The sequence below is a fragment of the Miniopterus schreibersii genome (assembly GCF_964146895.1).
Source record: "Miniopterus schreibersii genome assembly, chromosome: 2".
NCBI classification, from domain to species: Eukaryota; Metazoa; Chordata; class Mammalia; order Chiroptera; family Miniopteridae; genus Miniopterus; species Miniopterus schreibersii.
This window is the reverse complement of record NC_138102.1, coordinates 169,421,073-169,439,104: the sequence shown is the minus strand read 5'-3', so window position 1 is coordinate 169,439,104 and position 18,032 is coordinate 169,421,073. Positions and strand designations below refer to the sequence as shown.

At 37.6% G+C, this 18,032-nt stretch overlaps 1 protein-coding gene across 3 annotated transcripts in view; it reads left to right on the top strand.

Annotated features, from left to right (window-relative positions):
* FGD6 (FYVE, RhoGEF and PH domain containing 6) overlaps window positions 1–18,032 on the top strand; it is a 103,317-nt gene that overhangs the window by 41,476 nt on the left and 43,809 nt on the right. For 2 of the 3 annotated variants that reach the window (XR_013998304.1, XM_081130260.1), the window contains exons 3-5: window positions 77–230; window positions 12,153–12,220; window positions 12,306–12,336. Coding sequence is in view for 2 of the 3 variants with exons in the window: in XM_081130260.1 (XP_080986386.1) it covers window positions 77–230; window positions 12,153–12,220; window positions 12,306–12,336 (253 nt within the window). In the remaining variant the exon portion in view is untranslated. The remainder of the gene's footprint in view (window positions 1–76; window positions 231–12,152; window positions 12,221–12,305; window positions 12,337–18,032) is intronic. The other variant, XM_081130259.1, reaches the window with a different exon arrangement.

Sequence of the window (18,032 nt, the reverse complement as noted above, 5' to 3'; positions counted from 1 at the left end):
AGATGGTTGATTTTGTTTGTTTCTGCTAGTATGCCTTGTTTCTTAAAGGTGACTAATGCTACACTTTCTATTGAAGCAGTTCTGGAGCATCCCAGGAGATACACAGTGATCTGGACCTTGGTCTTGGTGACCTTCCTTCGGATGAGGAGGAAGTCATCAACAGTTCTGATGAAGACAATGTCAGCTCTGATTCTAGCAAAGGGGAGCCTGACCTGCTGGGAGATAAACAGGTAGATGTTGGTATTTAATTGTGTCTACTTTTGTGTTTGTTGGTCTCCCATGACACTCAGAAACAATATTTATCAATATCATAGATACAAAATTATAGTTCTCTTGAAATTTATAAAACATTTTTCTAATTTAAATTTAATTTCTTGTAAGAGTAGCCCACATAACATCTGGCTGTGAAAATCAGCGAGGATGCCTATCTTTCAGTCCTGACGAGACGGAAAGCTGCTGGAAACCCAGGTGTCCTCTTCAAGGGCCCACATACAGACTGTGCTTACAGGCGCTCACACTGGGCTCTGGTGTTGGCACAGTGGCTCAGAGGGGCACCAGAGATACAAGGAGAAACTGAGTTGTGTGTCTTCGGGATGAGGGCTGGAGGGACGGCTGCCGTTGTCCCTGTGTTGAGCACTCCTGCTGCACAGCCAACAGGCACCATCTCTCCTTGTGTTGAGCCCTCCCTCCACACTGACAAATCTGAACCTGTATTAGCCTGGTGAACTCCACTAGCTCTACTAAGGACTACCTGAGACCCTTCCTCACCCAACTCAAGCATGGCCCCAGGCTCTTTCCTTGGCAACCAGCCTGGGCCTGCTTTGCAGTTTTTCTTAAAAACCTCTCTAGGAATTCTGGTCAAGCTGGTGCTGGGGGGGTTGGGGGTGGTACCAAAGATATATAGGGAGCAACTGAGTTGTGTCACTTCAGGGCAAGGGCTGGAAGGATGGCTGCCATTGTCCCTGTGTTGAACCATTTCTCCATGTGGCCAAACCTGATTATGCGTTAGCCTGGTGAATTCTACTAGCTCCATCCTGATGACTCCCTGAGACCCTGTCCTGCTGTAAAAGTCAGCTGGCCTCGGTGTACCCTGAGACTTTTGCTGAGTGGCCCAAGGCTTAGCACTAGTGCCAGATATGAATCTGTATTAACTTGGTGAACACTACTCACCCAACCCTAGTGACTCCCTGATGCCCTGCCTCACCCAACTCTTGTACTGACTGAGGTTCTTTCAGTGGCTGAGCCTTATAAGCAGCTGGCAGCGTGTCTTGGGGAGCCTTGGGTTTTTTGCTTATGTGCCCTAGGCCCAGTACTGGTGGCTGCTGGACTTGGATCACAGCATGGCCTCTCCTATACCCATCCAGGCCCAGCACAGGCAGCTACCAACTGCAGATTGCTTCATAGCTCCTAACAGGTAGTCCTGGGCCAGTCACAGTCAGTGTTTGACATTGACCTGCACTGGAGTCCTCTAGAGGTCCCAGAACTGACACACCCAGTGGCTGGCTTCACACCACAACGAATTAGCTCCATAAGAGGCACACCCAAAGGGTTATATTGGCAGGCATCAGAACCCACTGGGGTGAATCCCACTGCATGGGATCAGTCCCCGCAGAGCAGCTCATAAGCTATGGCCATGCCCAGTACTCATAGCCAGTCAGCCTGAGGGTCAGTTTCACCCACTGATGTCCCAACAATAATTAAGTCTCAACTACAACAGTAGTGGACACACAACCTACAGAAGGGACACTCCTGGAGCACCCAGCTCAGGTCCATCGGAGAGACTGCTCCACTGTACCCCACCTAATACATAAGGCCACCCCTGCCAAGACTGGGAGATGTGACAGACCTACTTAATACATAGAAACAAACACAGAGAGGCAGCCAAAATGAGGAAGCAAAGAAAAATGTCTCAAATGAAAGAACAGGAGAAGTCTCCAGAGAAAGAACTAAATGAAATGGAGGCAAGCAGTCTACCAGATACAGAGTTCAAAACACTGGCTATAAGCATGTTTAAGGAACTTAGTGAGAACTTCAGCAAAAAGATAGTAAACATAAAAATGGACATAGAAACCACATTGATATTTTTGAGCATTTAATCCCCAAAATAAAGAATACAATAACTGAAATGACACAGTAGATTAGGAGAAGCAGAAGATCCAATCAGTGATTTGGAAGATAAGATAGCAGAAAACACCCATTCAAACCAGGAAAAAGAAAGAAGAATTTTTTAAAATGTGGACAGTTTATGTGACCTCTGGGACAACATCAAGCATACCAACATTTGCAAATGATTGAGAACCTATTTGAAAAACTAATGACTGAAAATTTCCCTAACCTGGTGAAGGAAATAGACATACTTGTCCTGGAAGTGCAGAGAGACCCAATCAAGATGAACCCAAAGAGGCACACACCAAGACATATCATAATTAAAATGGCAGAGGTTAAAGACAAAGAGAGACTCTTAAAAGTAGCAAGAGAAAGACAGTTACTTATAAAGGAGCTCCCATAAGATTGTCAGATGATTTCTCAACAGAAACTTTTTAGGCCAGAGGGATTGGCACGAAATATTTAAAGTGATAAAGAATAAGGACCTAGAACCAAGACTACTCTACCCAGCAAGGGTATGAATTAAAATTGAAGTAGAGATACTCTGTTCTAATACTCCCCAGGTTTCTGGTCTATAGATCACTGACAAGGATCATTCAAAATGAAAAAAAGTGATGTTAAAATTCAAGGTAAAGAACTTCCCAGACAAGAACAAGCTAGAGGAGTTCATCACCACTAAATCAGTATTACAAGAAATGTTAAAAGGACTTCTTTAAGAAGAAAGAGGGTGGGGAAGGGAACATAAATATGAATAATAAAATAACAACTACATACCTATCAACAATCACTTTAAATGTAAATGGATTAAATGCTTCAATCAAAAGACTAAGGATGGTCAGAAACCACAGGAAAGTCACCATTTCAGTAAAAGTACCCATAACAATAAAAACAAATAAAACTTAAAAAAAAAAAAAAAGACATAGTGTGGCTGAATGGATAAGAAAACAAGACCCAGCACTGTCTGGTTTGGCTTAGTGGTTAAAATGTTGAACTGTGGACTGAAGTGTCCTGGTTCATCAGGGCCAAGGGCACATACCTCGGTTGCAGACTTGATCCTCGGGCCTGGTTGGGATGCATGCAGCAGGCAACCAGTCAGTGTACATTGATGTTTCTCTCTGTCTCTCCCTTCCACTCTCTCTGAAAAGGAATGAAAAAAGTATCCTTGGGTGAGGAAAAAAGAAGAAAACAAGACCCATACTTATGCTACCTATAAGAAACCCACTACAGATTGAAAGATACACATAGACTAAAAGTAAAGGGATGGAAAAAGATATTTCATGCAAATGGAAATGAAAAAAAGTTGGGGCAGCAATACTTATATTAGATAACATTGACTTTAAAACAAAGACTATAAGAGAGACAAAGGAGGCCTGGGTGGCATGGCTCAGCAGTTGAGCATTGACCTATGATCCAGGAGTTGAGGCTCAATTCCCAGGCATATGCCCAGGTTGCAGGCTTGATCCCCAGTGTGGGGTGTGCAGGAGGCATGTGATCATTGATTCTCATCATTGGTGTTTCTATATCTCTCTCTTTCTCTCCCTTCCTCTCTCTGAAATCAATAAAACATTAAAAAAAAGAAAAAAAGATACATTGGAGGACATTACATAATGATAAAGGGATCAGTCCAGTAAGAGTATGTAACTCTTGTAAACCATTATGCAGTTAATATAGAAACATCCAAATATATAAAGCAAATATTGATGGACATAAAGGCAAAGACTGACAATAATGTAATCATTATAGGGGACTTTAATACCTCATTGACATCAATAGATAGATCTTCCAGACAGAAAATTAACAAGGAAACAGCCTGACACATTAGACTAGATGGATTCAATTGATATTTTTGAGCATTTCACCCCAAAGCAGCAGAATATACATTCTTTTCAAGTGTACATGGAACATTTTCCAAGATAGATGACATATTAGGCCTTTATAAGTCTGAATAAAATTAAGAAGCTTTAAGTCATATCAAGCATTTTTTGAAACCACAATGGTGTGAAAATAGAAATCAGTTACAAGAAGGAAACTGAAAAGGGCACAATCACATGGAAGCTAAATAATGATTACTGAACAATGAATGTGTTAACAATGAGATCAAAGAAGAAATCAAAATATATTTTGAGACAAATGAAATGAAAACACAACAACCCCAAATCTGTGGGACACAGCAAAAGCAGTCCTAAGTGGGCAATTCATAGCAATACAGGCTTACCTCAAAACAAGAAAAATTTCAGATAAACAATGTAACCTTACACCTAAATGAACCAGAAAAAAAAACAAAGAAAGCCCAAAGTGAGTAGAAGGAAGGAAATAAAGATCAGAGTTGAAATAAATGAAATAGAGTCTAAACAAACAATACAAAAGATCAATGAAACCAAGAGCTGGTTCTTTGACACATGAAACAAGATTGATAAATCTTTAACCAGATTTATAAACAAAAAAGGAGAGAGGACCCAAATAAATAAAATCAGCGGTGAAAGAGAAGTAACAGCTGACACCACAGAAATACAAAGGATTGTAAGAAAATATTATGATACGGCCCCTATGGAAAACAGTTTGGAGGTTCCTCAAAAAATGAAAATTAGAACTACTTTATGACCCAGCAGTTCCACTTCTGGGAATATACTGAAGAAATCCAAAGCACTAAGAAAAGATATACGTATTGATATGTTCATTGCAATGTTATTTACAATAGCTTCAATATGGAAGCAACCCAAGTGCCCATCAGTAGACAATTGGATAAAGATATGGTACATATATAGAATGGAATATTATTCTGTCATGTAAAAGAATGAAATCTTATTATTTACAACGTGAATCGACCTATAGGGTATTATGCTAAGTGAAATAAGTCAGGCAGAGAAAGACAAATACCATATGATTTAACAAAATAAATGAGCAAACAAAACAGAAACAGATCCATAGATACAGAGAACACATTTCAGAATTTACAAAGCTGGGCTGTTATCAAAAGATAGTAATATAAAACTGATTTTCAGATTAAAGGCTGTGTTTGGAAATTCGACTTATTTTGTGACCTTGAAAAGGTAATTTATTTGTGGCTAATGTTTCAACTTCCACAGCAGTGTACTTCTGGGATATGGAGTTATTTCACAGGCAATGTGCTTTGAAATGCATTGTAATTTAAGTGAGGACTTTCATTAACTGAGAAGTTGAGATGCCAAATATGGCTTCTCTTCAGTGTGTTTCTCCATCATTGAGTTGGGTCAGAATCAGCATTGTTCTTACAAGTTGGAGATAGTATAGAGCTTTTTAATTTTGGTTTGTTTTATCTGCCTTTAACTTTGCCTACTTTGAAAAGGATTGTTATCCATTGAATCATTTTCTAATAGTTACTGTCTTTTTTTTAGCTCTGTAGTTTTCCTAGTTTAAAAGGTAAAATAGACAATAGAATACATAGATTTCTAGAATTTTAGAATTACTAAAGGCTTAGTCATCTAATCCAACCCCCTACATTTTTACATGTTTGAATTTACATTTTGGAGTGCCATTATAAAGGCTGAGTTGGAATCTGACTGGCAGAAATCTTTGGGGAAAATGGGAGGTGATGAAGGGGAAAGGAAAGGTGTAAAGGGATGGACATGTAAGGACAGAGCACACATGGAGTTGCGTGGTGGTTCCAATTTGGCTGGAGTTGAGAGAACACAGTGTAGAGGAATAGGAATGAGACTAATGAAGATAATTGGACACATTGTGATGTGTTTTATGGATGCGGCAAAAGAAAAGTTAGTCTTTGTTGCCCATAGGTGATAGGGAGCTGTTAATATGGTTCAATCTTAGAACTAATGTGATTATATTTGCATTTTAGAACTGTTATTCTGGTGGCAGTGTAGAGAATGGATTGCAGTGGGGTAAATCTAGAGCCAAGGAAACCACTTAGGTTACTATAATAGTGTAGGCAAGAAAAAAAGGAGGCTATATTGTGGGAGAGGAAAGGGTCAATGAAGCTTTAAAGATATATTCAGAAGGATGAAGTGACAGGACTTGACAATTGACTCAGTTGTCATCATAGAAGGTAGAGGAATCCAGGTTTCTGGCTTTGATGAGTCTGTAGTATCTAGCATGCTGGTAGTTGATGGCTTATTTAAATAGTGACTGAAGATCATCACATGCTTTACTCTTTGTGAATCTTTTCCTGAATTACACCCCGCTGCCTGATTATGCTCTTTCTCTTCAGGATGTCAGCGTGTTTCAATGTTGTCCTTATAAATAGTTATTTGTGTATTTGGTTTGTTCCCGTCACTCACTACTTGAAGGTTAGGGCTATTTATCTTTAATACCCTCTTCTCACACCCACGCTCATGCCCCATCTCAGACCTATAGAATGAGAATTTGCAAGGTACCTGGGAATCTGACATGTAAGAGCTGCCTCATGGTTCTAATGATCAGTAATGTTTTCAGACTTAGCTGTAGAGCAATGAATGGAGCTGACAGTGGAGCTGTTTTCTCCTACTAAATGTGCTATCAAATGATAGTCATTTACTAAGTTCAGATTTTAGAACAATGTAGTAAAGATAGTCCTGACTCCTTCCTCTTAGAAATTATCTCAGAATAGCAAGGAAGATAAGGGATATAAATTGTGTCTTTAGTGATATCAGGAGACAGCTAAAACCCCAAATCACAATATATGAGTAAGGGCTGCCATTCCCACCAGCAGTGTATAAAGGGGTCTAGTTTCTCCACATCTTTACCAGTAGTGGCTTTTTTCTGATTTTTGATTATAGCCATCCTGTGGGTGTGAGTATTATTTCAGTGTGGCTTTAATTTGTATTTCCCTGCTGACTAATTATGTTGAACATCTTTTCATATACTTATTGGCTATCGTTACATCTTCTTTAGTGAAATGTCTAGTCATATCTTTTACCCATTTTTAACTGAGTTGTATTAGAAGTTTTTTATGTATTCTGGGTACAGAATCATGATTTGCAAATATTTCCTCCCCACCTGTGACTTATCTTTTATTTTCTTTATGTTATTTTTTTGAAACATAACAGTCTTAAACTTATGAAGTTAATTTTATCAAACTTTTTTTATGGATCATGATTTTGGCATTATATCTAAGAACTGTTAGTCTAAACTGAGGTCACAAAAATTTTCTTCGATGTTTTCTTCTAGAAGCTTTACCTTTTTAGCTCTTAACATTTAAATCTATGATAGATTTTAGTTAATTTTTATAAATGGTGCCAAGTAGGGTACTAATTCATTTTCTTGCTTGTGGATATCCACTTCTTCCAGCAATTTTCAACCATTTGTTGAAAAAGCTGTCCTTTCTTCCATTGCATTGCCTTGACAACTTTGTCAAAAATTCATTGACCATAAATATAAGGGTATACTTCTCTCAGTTTCTTTCCATTGATCTGCATGTCTGTCTTCATGCCAGTACCCACTATCCCCCTTCCCCCAATGTTTATAGTCTCAGTTTCTAGGAAAGAAAAACATACTCCATAGTTGACAGCTCCAGTGCTGCTTCTGGATAACTGCCACCCTCTATCTCACTGACTTGCCATAGCACACCTGAGATCTGAGATACTTAATGATGAAATCTTAGGATTTTAAAGTCGAAAGTTTAACACTCATTTTACAGATAAGAAATGTCAGGCTCCCATAGTTGTTTTTCTAGGTTAAAGTGTTTTTGTCCCTTGTTATAACAGAAGCATGATATGTGCTTGGGGATAGCATGTTTATTACTATGGGGTCACTCTGCACAATTCTCTCTAACCCAGGCCCTGGCAGAGCAGGGTTTTGAAGTAGAAAAAAAAAATGTTCAGAGTATAGACGTCCCAAAAGGAGAGTGATAAAAAGAGGAAAGGAAATATAGGGTGGATGCCAAAAATAAAGGATACCTACTTGAAATTTTTGTACAGAGCTGGTACACATTTTAGGTGGCTCTACTAAACAAATGGTTCAGCATCTATAGTGTACCTAGTTTCTGTGTAGATACTGTTAAAACTGCCTCTTGACCTTTCAGGGACCTTATATCCCTTTAAAATGGAGAATGCAGAGTGAAGGCTTCAGTTCTTTCAATGGTTTAGGTTTCTCTTTTTCATTTTTACTGTATTTCTTTTGACATTTTAATTTTAAAAAGATATTGTATTTCATAAATATTAAACTTTCTAGCTACAGATAATATAAAGAGAAACCCATTATAATAGTTAGAAAAACATTGAATTGCTTCCAAAATAGCAGTTATCCTCTGTGGGGTGTGTGTGTGTGTGTGTGTGTGTGTGTGTGTGTGTGTGTGTGTGTGTGTGTGTGTGTGTACGTGTAGGCAGTCAAGGTTATTAGTGCATGTTTGATAAAATAATCTGCAAGATCAGGCTATGCTTACAACTGCATCCTGAGGAATGTTAGCTATGTGTGAAAAAATGGTAAGTGAATGGCCTGGCCGTTGTGGCTTAGTTGATTGGACTTCGTCCCATGCACTGAAAGGTCGCCAGTTCAATCCCTGGTCAGGGCGCATACCCAGGTTGTGGGTTTGGTCCTCAGTCAGGGGGCTTATGGGACGCAACCGATCAATGTTTCTTTCTCACATCGATGTTTCTCTCTCTCTCTGTCTCTCTCTCTCCCCCCCTTCCTTCCTCTCTAAAATCAATAAAAACATATTTAAAAAATAAGTAAAATAAAAGGTGAGTGAATGGAGTTGAGTATCTTATGCCTTTCTTACTCAGTTGAGCAACATTTATTCAACCTGTTAGTTGCAATTATTCAACAACCTGTCCTAGAAAGAGGAACAGTAATGGGGATAGAGGTGGAAGTTATCTAATTGTCCACTTAAAGAGAGTTTGGGAGCTAAGTAACAAGGCAAAGCAGAATATTCTAGGGCAGCGATTTTCAACTGATGTGCTGCAAGAATTTTTCTTTCTTTTTATTTTTAAGAGAGAGGAAGGGAAAGGGAGGGAGGAAGAGAGAAATATCGGTGTGAGAGGAAAACATTGATTGGTTGACGTGGGTAGGCACTCCGACCGGGGATTGAGCCGGAAACCTGAATACAGTATGTGCCCTGACGGGGAATTGAACCCACCACCTATTGGTGTATGGGACAACACTCCAACCAACTGAGCCACACCGGCAAGAATTTTTAAAACATTCAGTACCTGCCTATTTAGTCAGGGGCACTGACCTCTTTTCCCTTAAATTGTCAAATTAAAAAAAAATAAAGACAACATCTAACACAACAATAGCCATCCGGTGTGAGTGAGTCAAAATTACACCTATTTTAAAAATTATTCCTTTTTTTTTGGTCAGATTGACAAAAATATATTTTTTGGTGTGTTGCAGAATTTTAGTAATTCGTTTATGTGTGCCATGAGATGAAAAAGGTTGAAAATCACTGTTCTAGGTTAATTAGACTGGACAGTTATGCACTCTTAATTAATATTTACTCTTTAAAGATTTTTTTAATAAGTAGTTGGTTTTATAGACTACTTTGAATTGTTTTGCATAACAGTATTTCTGATGAAAGAGTAGGATATTTTGGTATTGTTTGTGAATTCTTTAGTAGTAAGAGATGAATACTCGGAAGGGACAAATACACACTGCAAGGTGAATGCTTATTCCTGGAGGAGGAGGGAAACCCTAATGTTATATGTAACAGTTTGTTTCACAAGATTTCAACCAAATATTGCAGAATGTTTGTATTTGTTATGTCTTTTGGCGAGAGGAGGGGGGATCCATGTGGGTATATGTTTAGCAGTGAATTTTATTTTTTTATTAATCCTCACCCAAGGATATTTTTTCCATTGACTTTTAGGGAGAGTGGAAGGCAGGAAGGGAGGAAGAGGAAGGGAGGGAGAGAGAAACATTGGTGTGAGGGAGACACATTGGTTGGTTGCCTCTCACATGTGCCTGCCTGGAGCCAGGGATTGAACCTGCAACCCAGGTACATGCCCTTGACTGGGAATCAAACCCAAGACCCTTCAGTTCCAGGGCCCACACTCCAACCACTGAGCTACATGGGCCAGGACTAGCAGTGAGTATTTTTAAGGGTATGATTACCAGCAGATACTGAAGAGAGATTCAGAACTTAATAGAAGAATTTCTAGATTATGTATTGGAAAATATGTGTTCTCTTCCCAACTCAGCTAATAATCACCTTTGAATCTTGGCAAATCCCTGTTTTCAGTGGGCCTTCTTTGGGATTCTGATTGTGGTTCAGTTCTCACTTTATATATTCCGTATGTTTGATCTCATTCACTTCTGTGACTTCACCTACCATTTATGATCCATTGGTTTTCAATGTAGTAAAAACTGAATCTAAAAATAAAGGTCTACCCTGAGGCTCAGTTGGTTGGAGCGTAGTCAAAGTTGCGGGTTCCATCTCAGGTTGCCGCGTGTATGGGAGGCGACTGATCGAAGTCTCTCCCCCCCCCCTTAAAAAAATCAATAAACATTCTCGGGTGAGGGTAAATGAATAAAAATATAAAGAATACCTTATATTTACCATAACTGGCTGACTTCTTATGATAATATAAGTGATTGCAATTTAAAAAATCTAAATTTTAACATGCCATAAAACCTTGGACGCTCTTTGTGTTTATTCATTTGAATGTCACCAGTGCGTTAAAGAAGTTTATAAAAGGGTTTTAACATATGTACAGAACATCTTTAATAAATCACTAAAATGTTATTTTTGGAAGAACTTCATTCACTGTTAAAGTTCATCTATTTTTATATCTTGGTTCTGACACTGAAATTCTAGAAGCAGGTAAAAACAACTTTTTTTTCCAAATGAGGAACTAAGATAGTCCTTTGAGCCATCACAGTGATGCTCTCAGGTAAACATATGTGCTAGGATGATCCATAATTTCAATTTGGACAAGAAAACCACTTCACTACCATTATTATGTTTTTTAAATAATGAGAAGTCACTACTGTTGTATTTTTTTCTGTGTCATTTTGTTAGTGACTGACTACTGGGCTGTCCTTATTGCAACACAAAATTAACTGGGTCCTGGTATTGCCAGTATCTGGCATGTATGCAAAGAGGCTTCTCCTCCTAAAACCAGATCTGGCATTTCTTCAACAGAAGGACCAGCACCTTTCCTTTTAATGACCAGAGTCATAATTTTCACCTTAGGTGTAATATCAAAAATGTTACCGTTGCTTGTTCCTTGTTTACTCTCTTTTGCCCTTCACTGTGGAACTGCAGTACGTAGACCTTTCAGCAGAATAAAAATGGAGAGAAACTCTTCCTTTTCTCTAATGGCCAGGAGTCAAAGCCAGCTCTGTTCGTTCTTAAATGAAAACATACCTCTAAATCCCTAAATATTTAGACCTCCTTCCTAATCATCCCCCACCCTCAGAAGTGAACATTTGTTCTTCCTGCTAGAGTATTTGACACACAAAGCAGTACATATTTAAAGAATTTCATTTCAGCTCTTTATTTTTTTTCCTTTTTATTGAATTTATTGCGGTGACACGGATTAACAAAATTATACAGGTTTCAGGTGCATCATTTCAGCTCTTTAGAATAAAACAGACTTAAGAGAGCATATTTCTAAAAGGGATTTTAGGTAAATTGAAGAGAGCCTGTGGCTGAAATGTTGGCAAGTGTTTGGTGTAGACGGCGAAAAGGAGCCCTTTTCAGACTGCACTTAAGGTGTTTGCCTTCCTGACGTTACTTAAGGTAAAGTGCTCTTACACATTCCTGCTGGGTATTCACTAATCTCCCATTACTTGTGTGCACCCCAAGAAGAAAGTTCCTGTGATATCTGTAGGGGTCATTTCTGTTTCGAACCGCCGATGGCTGTGCCGCCCCCAGGCTCTGGGGCTTCTTGGGGAAGTGCATCAATCCAGTGCTGGTGATGGCAGAGGACTACCGATTTCTGTCCGCTTCTCCTATATCACGGCTTAGTAACTGCATCTAATTCTCAACGTTTGTCATTTGAGATGTTATATCGTGTGAAATGTGTTCTAATAGGAAACTTGTAAGTATCAGAGCGAAATTTACATCTGACTCGCTCAAAGCTGATCTTCAGTGTCTTTTTATGAATTCATGCTTTCTTATGCACTCTTATCCACAGGATGAAGACACCGGAATAAAAAGTAAAGTCCATCATATTGCCAAGGAGATCATGAGCTCAGAGAAAGTGTAGGTATCTAGTTTATAATTCAGAAGACTATTTGTTTCCCCATTGACTCATTTACAACATTTCTTTCATTGCTGTTTTTTACAGGTTTGTGGATGTGTTAAAGCTTTTGCATATTGTAAGTATCTGCTAATATTTTCTTGAAGTCTAAGATTATCCTCTTTTACATCTTTTCCTAGCCACCAAAACTTTCAACATAACTTAAATGTACTTAAATTTATATATATATATACACATATATGTGCTTTCTAATATATGGTTATATTTTTAAATTCACACAAATATGTGACTATAGAAGTTTTTTAAAATGTATGTATCTCATATATGTGTGTGGTATACCCAAATGATTTCTGAAAAATAGAGAGCCTTTATATCTGTATCTCCAAAGTCTTCAAACTTTCTGCCTTCATAATAAAGAGTTTTTAAAGTGACAGTATTTCTTCTTGCACATTTGCTCTTAGTAGAATTTTGTACTAGCAGTGTGTAAAGAATGTCACGATCAGTGTTCAATTCTGTTCTTCTATCTGAATAAGCTCATAGAAAGAGACTTAAAATAGACATTTTTACAACCAACTTTTTACAGTTCTATTTTCAGTTTTTATAATTGTCAACTTGAACGAACCTGTTGGGAAACAATTATGATATGTATCTGGCTACATATTCATTTTTCTAATGCACTCCTTTTTACCTGCAAGTTTTTACAAGTTTCATTATGCATTGGCAGCAAAAGTGCTTTCAGTATTACTTTATTCCAATTGTATCTTGGCAAGGTATTAAAACTGAGCAGAAGAAAGGGATAAGGTAGAGGAAACAGTGAAAAAATAAATTGAAGTGAAATTTTACTTAGATGTTGTAATTATTAACATCATTGTAAACTTAATTGCTGAGAAATGGTAAGCTCATGAACTAGACGTCCATTTATGTCTCTGCAAAAAGTATCATTATTTTCAGTGTTCCCTTTAATAGGCACACAGGAACATGAAAAGTAGGTTTCTCTTAAGGGTGATTCACATTCACCAAATGATTTTCTTGTGCTCTATGCTTGGTACAACAGAAACCTGGAGGCCTAATTCCTGTGTGAAAAATTTCTAGCTCTGGAAACATTTTCTAAAATAATTCTTAACAATACTAATTTGTTTTGTGAAACTATTTCCCTGTGGAAAGTTTCTCACAGAACTCTTAGCTATACTGGTAAGTTTTTCTTTTGTAATTCATTAAAGAAATTATAACAGTATTTGGTCACCCAGACATGTTGGTCGAGTTTCAAGCATATTGTCATTTCAAATAAATAACAATAAGCTTGGTAAATAAATGGCTTTTCAAAGTCAATTTCATGTACATTTGCTGTGCCCTGAACCTCTCTCTTGTATAAGCAATTATGGCGGAAAAGAAAAAGCTAAACTGCTATTTTCTGAGAAACTCAGAATACGTCTCTAGGATGAACAAATTGTACCCATTTGATGTATTTTCTGATAGACACGTTTAAATAGGACCTCTCCAAGGAAATTTTAAGCATCTATAAGTTAATTGGTAAACTCTATTGTTAATAGAGGCAAAAAGTGCTATGGAGTCAGAAAGACTTGAGTTTGAACTTCAGTGCAATCTTTCAGCTAATCTTGCTTGGAACAGTTGTTGAGGATTTTACTGTGAACCACAGAGGCCCTGCCCTCATAGTGCTTAGAGTCTGTGTAGTGCTTCTCACCTGTTGCGGTGAGGGACTGAATTTTAAAATTTCCTATCTGTGGTGGACCAAAACTTTTGTAAAATACATTAAAAATGTCATGGCCATGTCAAATTGATATAAAAGTTTTCGATTCCTTATTCTCACTTTCTGGCTAATATCTTTGCAAACAAATAGCACTTGTGGACCAATCTTTGAGAAGTGTTGGCTTGGTAGATTCTGTTTCTTACCAGCTATGCGAATTTTAGCAAGTAGTTTAACCATTTCTGTCTACCTTCCTCATTTGTAAAATGGGGATAAAAATACCCACCTCTCAGATTGTGAGGAATCAGTGAAATAAGTCATGTAAAGAGCCTAGTATTGCACACAGTGTACGGTAGATTCTCAAATTGCCTTTCCATCACCCTCTTCTCCATCTTTCCTTTTAAGAAAATCAGTGAATGGGAAGCATTCATTCTATTACCACACAGTTAACTTTTCACTTTTTCTAGTGCCTTTTCCCCCCCGTACTAAAATTTCATTTTAATGAAGTTCTGATTCTAGTAGGCAGGGAAGCAATTAAAAGCTTTACCAGTTTATTTGGTTATTTAAAAATATATGTTCTGTTCTTACCTCTATATTTTTGGAACAAATCATAAGCCCTATAAAAAAAATGGATAATCAGACTGATTTCCCTAGATGGCCTTAGGCTCTTCCCAGCTGATGTTGAACAGAATGAATCATCCATGCCCCCCCCCCCCAACTTGTATGTTTTCAAAACCTCCTAATCCTTTAATGTCAGGGTGAGAATAGATTATCTGCCGACCTCGACCTCACGTTAACATTCTGTCTGGTGTGTGCAAATGTTAACTCAGCAAAACCCAACTCTAATGAGTGTCTTCACAACAAGGCATTAACCAGGTGTGAGCCATTACTAGGAGGGACTTGTTACCAGGATAATGTGGGTGAATCCAAGAGTATCTTTCTTCATTTTAATATCCCCACCATGCTATTAAAGCTCATATTTACTCTACCAAAAGTACTCCAGGAAGGTAGCACAAGGACCCTTTAATCCTGAGTACTGCTGTCTGATTTCATCTAAATGAATTAACTTCGGTTTTAGAATAGAATATACCTGATTTAAAATATGTGAATAACATGCTTTAGATAATACATTTGGTATTTTTTGGAAATCAACCAGCTATTCCAGTGGCTTGGAAGAAGCTATTGTTTGAATTATACATAATTTACTGTGAATAGTTTTCCATATTAGAGACTAGAATTGCATTAATAGATCTTCATTTGATGACAGAAATGTTCAATATATGCATTGTCCAATATGGAGTCATATCTAAAAATGTTTAATATATCACTGTGCTTACTAACGCTTCTTTGTTTAAAATTTGGTAAATAACTAGGTGAAATAGCTTATAGAAAAAAATTTAAAATCTAAACTAATAACTCTCATCCTTTAAGTTATTACATTTAGAGGACACATAGATTTGGGTGGAGGTCACACAATTTAAAATATACTTAAGATTTTAAGAGCCAGTGTATTCAGTTGAGGGCTTTGATTCATCTACCTGATGTTTGGGCCGGGGGGGGGGGGGGGGACAAAAACTACACCTGCAAAGGCAGTGGTAAGACTTTGCAATTAATGTTTTATGTGGTATATACTCTGCAGTGTGTACCATGAGCTCTGGGACTTTGACCTGGATTTCTTTTTAAAGAGGTCAAATGTGCATATTATCTCTAAATCAATACCCTGATTAGTCCAAAGAGAAAGGAGATTCCTAAAAGTCAGTCTTTCCCTTTTCAAAAGTGCCATCCATACAGCTGCAAAAGCCGGAAAACCAGAACTTGTTCTTCATATCTCCACCTCACTCACTTCTCCAGCCAACCCATAGCAAGTCCACTGATTGTGCTTCCTCTTTATTGTCACCAACTTACCATCTCTTACTCAACAGCCATACCAGTTTCCTAACTGGGCTTCCTATTTCCATTCTTGCCTCCCTTCTAATCTGTTCCTTAGATGATTTTTTTAAATAAAATTTTAAGTGATTTTCTTAAAAGAGATATTAGAGCTTGTCACTCCCCTGCTTAAAATCCTTTAAGTTATTCCCATTGCGTTAAAAATTAAGTCCCAGCTACTTACCAACACCTGTAAGTAGGACAACCACATGTCCTTGTCTGCTTTTGACAGTCCTGGTTATTGTCTTGGCATAATATTATTAATAGAACTTTTCACTGTCAAAAATGATCTGATTTGGAGAGTAAATTATGGCCCAGCCTATAAGGTGCTGTGTGATTTGTCTCTGGTAATAAGATGAGACACTGTAAGGACGTGGCATTCTCTTACTCTTTGGCCATATTCTGGCCATACTGCCTCCCTTCAGTTTTTAGTTTATCGCTTAAGGTTTTTCCTGCTCCGAGATTTTGCTAATGCTGTTTCCTAGAATGTTTGTTCTTCCTTCATTTTGATCATAATTAGTTCTTTCTTTATCCTTCCAGTCTGGGTAGGACAGAAAAGTTCTTCTTTGACCACCTTTTCTCTTTAACTCTCTTTGTTTTCTTTTAGGCAGTTAATATCATTTGTGTATTTGTTTATTGCCAGTCTCCTCTACTAGGTGAGGGTGGGGATCATATATTTTTCACACCTACCATTGTTTTTCACTTGAAGGCCTCTGGTAAGTGTTTGTTGAGTGAACGAATGTGACTAATTGGTTAGTGGTTAAGAATTCTGCCTCTGCCACTGTGTGCTCTTAGACAAATTAGTCAAGCCCTGGTTTTTTCTTCTGGAAAATGGGAATAGTAATTAAATAGGTCTGTGTGATGATTAAATAAGATCCTGCAAAATAAATAGAAAACACTCAGTTACTTTTAGCTACAGGCTAAGTAGAGGGCCTTGAATATAAAGTACTCTGTTATTCAGAACTTATTTATATAAACTTAAATCCATACTATTTACTTTTGATGTTATTAAGTAAGCTTTTAATCAAATGAGTGAAAATAGACTGTGTTCATAGAATATAATCTACTAGGTGGTGTATTTTTTTTAGTTGATCTTGAGAGAGAGACAGACAGACAGACATAGATTTGTTGTTCCAGTTATTTATGCATGTATTGGTTGATTCTTGTATGTGCCCTGACTGGGAATTGAACCTGCATCCTTGGCATATCGGGACTACTTTCTAACTGAGCTGCCTGGCCAGGGCTCTACTGGGTTTCTTTCTCCAGTAGAAAGTAAGCTCTATGAAGGCAGAGATTTTTATCTGTTTTGTTTATCATTACCCCAGTAAATTAATATGTTGAAAGAATGATAGAAAACTGATGAATAATACTTGGTTTGATAAAACTATATTTGTATTTGTTTTTCCTTTTTGTGGCAGATGTCCAATCTAGAGGTTGCTATTATATTATAAATGCACATTTTAAAGACAGAACACCTTAGACATCCAATATAATTCAGTACAAATGATAGTGTGTTTTTTGGCTTTGGTTTTGTTATCTTATTTGCTCTCCGGTGGGAGACTGATTTACTAAATATCTCTATAAATTTATTTCATAAATGTCCAAATAGCATGATTTTAAAAAATCATTTTAAAGGGAATGATCAGAAGCTTTGAGGTCTTTTGGACAAAGATGGATTGGTTAAGTAATAGTTAAGTGGTAGTAGTGATGAAGTATCATTACACTAATTTCTTTAGGTTGGGAGATACGTTACCTTGAAAATTTGAGAGGCTCTCAATAAATCCATAGAGTTAGAGACAAAGCTTCTTAGACATCCAGATGTGTATTATTAGTAAATAGAATCTATCTTTCTTTTTTTAAGAAAGCATTATAAAAAGAATAATAGAAGGCTTCCTTACAGAAGCCTCTAGCTTTTCCCATCTTCAAATCACCCTGTTCTACTGAATACACCCTGTTTTTAGTCTTGAGAACCATTTAATTATCGTTTATTCTTTAGTTGTAAAGAATCCTCCTTAAGTGTCTACTGACATGGCCTCCAAACCTTCACTTCTGAGCAGCTTCCTTTGTGTGAGGACTGTCCTTCACTGAATGATGGTCATTGTTAAGAGCACCTTTGTCTTGCTGCTGAGATGTTTGTCTTCCCCACCTTGGTTTGGCATTTCCTTCACTTTAGCTTCCAGGAA